General features: G+C 47.7%; 1 protein-coding gene across 1 annotated transcript in view; it reads right to left on the bottom strand.

The window, feature by feature from the left end:
* WT1 (Wilms tumor 1) overlaps positions 1–3,738 on the bottom strand; it is a gene marked incomplete at its 5' end in the record, with an annotated part of 44,957 nt that overhangs the window by 33,594 nt on the left and 7,625 nt on the right. Inside the window, one exon of the mRNA XM_025213335.1 lies at positions 1,312–1,389. Coding sequence (XP_025069120.1) covers positions 1,312–1,389 — 78 coding nt within the window. The remainder of the gene's footprint in view (positions 1–1,311; positions 1,390–3,738) is intronic.

The raw sequence follows: 3,738 nt of genomic DNA, 5'->3' as shown, positions 1-3,738 counted from the left end.
CTTTCCCTGCAGGTGGGAGGGGGACAATGAGTTCAAGGAAGGAAGCCAGAAATTATGGGAGGAGCCAGGAAAAGCAGGGACAGAGGATGTAAGGCCTAGAAAAGGGAAAGATCATGAAAAGGAGAGAAAATAAAAACGGTAGGAAGAGGAGAGTGAGATTAAAACCAGAAAAGGAATAAAGTAATGGAGAAGAAAAGGTAGCATAGGAGGTAGCATAACATTAAAGCATGTCCCATGTCCCCCTGCCCTGCTGTGCAGTAGGAGCGAAGACACCTTCATGCCTAATTCTGGGGAAGGCTGATTGTGACGTGAGCTGGAAAACATGGACCAGGGCTGGACTGCCCATGTTTTAGCTAACTAAAAGGACTAGAAGGCAGCAGTTTGCTACAGTCACGGGAAGTCCCACGTGTACACATGCATGCAAGCATGCATGCCCATGTTCCCAAGCAGGGGAGGCCCACTCTGGAAGGGGTCACAACTACTGTACAAAAAAGCAGGTTTTGAAACTGCACTAGTTATTGTAAGATGAGGAGCATACCACCTTGCCACAAGGAGGACTGAAGACATCAGTCTTTAAGATCAGGCATGATATTTTTAAGGTATAGTCTTATGAAATCACAGAAGCTCCACAAGCTCTGTAAGCATTCATCATTCACTCTCAAGGATTTTTATCGAGTCCCATCCTTCACTCACAGGTTTAATTAAACTGTTAGATCTTTGGAGTTAGGGCTTTGCCTATAAAATTAATCTCTCATATCCATGTTGTATATTTGGGTGCTTATGGATAGCTATGATATAATTAGATAGGTTCTCACAATCATGTTATCCCAACCTAATTTCAAATATTTGTAGTCTATGACTAGGAAAAGTCTTCAATTAAAACCCGTTATGTATCTGGCACCTCATATGTGTACCCTACAACTGAGATCACTCATTTGGACATATTAAAATAGTCAAAATTCTGAAACCAATGTACTGTTCTCCAGGACATTCCTTTAAAAGATAAATAGCAAGTTACTTTAAGAAAACACTGCTATTTCTTCCCCTTTGACTATCTTAACATGTGAGGAAAAAAATCTGATATAAAAATTTTAGAAGGCATAAACAGCAAAGCTGCAAAACCCTTACCAGTGTAGTAGACTTAATTTTTGACACAAAAGATCAACATCTTAAGCTACAAACAGATGATGACCCATCATTCAGATAGGATGGGGGGGTGGGGTTGTGCAAGTGACAGCATGCCAGTCATAAGAAAATTAACTAATAAAGCTACACTGTGGTAGAAGATTACAAAATAATGAAAGACCTTACCCCTTTAATGTGGATCCCAAGTTCATTTGATTCCATGTCATGCATTCAAGCTGCGAGGTCATTTGGTATAAATTGTCACTGTTATGAAAATATCTAGAATTAGAACTAAAATGACTTGATCAAATTAAAATAATATTTAAAATAGCAGCAATATTTTCATTTTTCTTTTTCAATGTATCTTTAAACAGAACAGTCCCAAGTAAATTTATTTTATGTGAAACCTTTTATTGGTTTGTGGTATTCATTTTTAAGAGAAAGAAAAAGAATGTCTTAAAAAGGAATGGGTATTCTTGCTAATCCACTAATTTGTAAATTGTGAATGGCTGGAAGTGATGCACAAACAAAGCTCTCTCTGGGAAAAACTAGGCTTGGTTTCAAAGTTTAATTGCACAGAACATCAACTATTCCTATTTGTAGGTTACACAAGGCAGATTATTTGTTTAAAAAAAAAAAGCAAATCAAGTAATTGTTTTAATCAAGAGTGTAATGGATCGTGTGGTTAATGGACCGAAACGACTATCGTGACTAGTGATGGATGTTGCTACACATAGTGACTTGACAAGAGGGGGGGAAATGAAGTGGCTGAACGACAAATCAGTCTCACAAGTGGAATTTTTGTAAAACGTTACGATCTTGCAACAAAGCAAACACTATTACTTGCAGAAGCTGATCTCCAATTGGTTATTTTTCTATTTTTAAACCAAAACCCGTTGGTGTAGTTTTTTGTTTTGTTTGGGGTTTGTTTGGGTTTGGTGGGGGTGGGGGTTGTGTGTGGGGGGGGGGGGTTGTTTGGTTTTCTTTGTTTGGTTGGTTTTTGAGACATCAGCTGTAACCAAAAGAAATTGAGATCCCAAGCCCAGACATACACTGCTCCACACTTGACACGCAAACAGCTTCAAATCATAGAATCATCGGGCTGGAGGGGACCGCGAAGGATCATCGGGCCCAGGTCAGGCAGTAGAGGTGAGTGAGGTGAAGCGAAAAAGAGACAGTTAACTCGGGAACTCGAGTCCTCGTTTTTCGGAGGTTTCTCGGCAGTGAGAAGAGAGTCTCACTATGCAGCCAGGGCTGAGCAGATGCTTTCCATCGGCACAGCCCGAGCCCACGGAATACTTCCATGGAAGAGCTCCGTGGAAAAGGCCCGGCTGGGATTTCAGGTTTCTGGCCCTATACATTTCCCCCATTTTCTGCAGAGAATCTCACCCGCACCGAGAGTCTTCAGCCCGGGCGCTCCAGCGGGTTCGATGATCGATGTAAGTGCCAGGGAAATAGCAGCTCACAAGAAACACGCAGGTTGCGCTCTTGATTAATGATAGGCTAGACTTATGTAGTGATTTGATATCATTTTGTTGTTTTTTTCACGGCAGGTAGAGGCGATCTAACAAAATCAGATTCCAGTGGGAAGCTTTGGCATATATAAAAACAAATTAAACGACTCCAGGCTCAGAGTATGCCCCATGCCATTCCGTCAGCTTGGCTGGACGCTATTATTAATCGGCGCGTCTGACCGGCTATTATGCTCCTGCCACGTCCCGCCGCCCGGCTCCGGGAGCGCGCGGCTCTCCTGCAGCTTCCCCTTGGCCAGGGCAGGCCGTGCCGGGCCGTGCCACGGCGCTCGCAATTCCGCGAATTCTTCCCCTAACGCTGCTGTAATGAATTCCTCCAGGACCCGGGGTTGGGGGGGGTTATTATTATTATTAGCAGAGCCCGCCCGGTGCATTTCCAGCGGGAGATTTCCCTTGGACTTTCTTCCCTCTGACAGTTCATTTATAAGAGCCTCCCCCACCTTACCCACTGCCCTTCTCCCCCCCGGGCGTTTCCAATAAGGCGATACACTCAGTCATCTCCTTGTCACGGCTCGCGGCCGGCTGGGGTGACAGTGCCCGGAGCAGAAACCCCGACGGATCCCGCTGGAAGTCGCTCCGCCGCCGCCGCGGGCTTGGGCTCGGGGGGCTCCATGCCCCAGGGGACAGGCACGGACGGGGGCAGGAGGCGAGGGCTCCCTGCGGGCTGCGGGGCATGGTAGGGTAGGGAGTGTGCTAGCCGCTCCCCCGCAGGCAGCCCTCGGGTAGGGGGGCAGCCCTGGCCTCGCTCCGGACGCCCTTAGACGCCGGCCCTGGCCAGCAAGCGGGGATGGTGCATGGGTTCCCGGGGCTCCCCCCACCTCCCTGCTGGGCACTGCCCGCGGGAGCTCCTCGTCTCACCCCGGGCAGGCTGGGCGCAGCGCGGCAAGCGCAGCCTGGCCCCCAGCCGGCACCCACGGAGCCAGGGGAGGACCGGACCCACTCCATCCCCGGCCCGGATCGCGCCCTGCAGTGGATCCCGCCGGCAGCCCTACGGGGGTGACACTAAAAAGACCTTTTCGTTAAAGATGTTTGCAAAATGGGAGGGGGGCAGACAGACCGCTCTGCGAGAGGGATTGATGTG

The sequence above is a fragment of the Alligator sinensis genome, unplaced genomic scaffold, assembly GCF_000455745.1.
Source record: "Alligator sinensis unplaced genomic scaffold, ASM45574v1 scaffold439_1, whole genome shotgun sequence".
NCBI classification, from domain to species: domain Eukaryota; kingdom Metazoa; phylum Chordata; order Crocodylia; family Alligatoridae; genus Alligator; species Alligator sinensis.
This window is presented reverse-complemented; position numbering and strand designations above follow the sequence as displayed.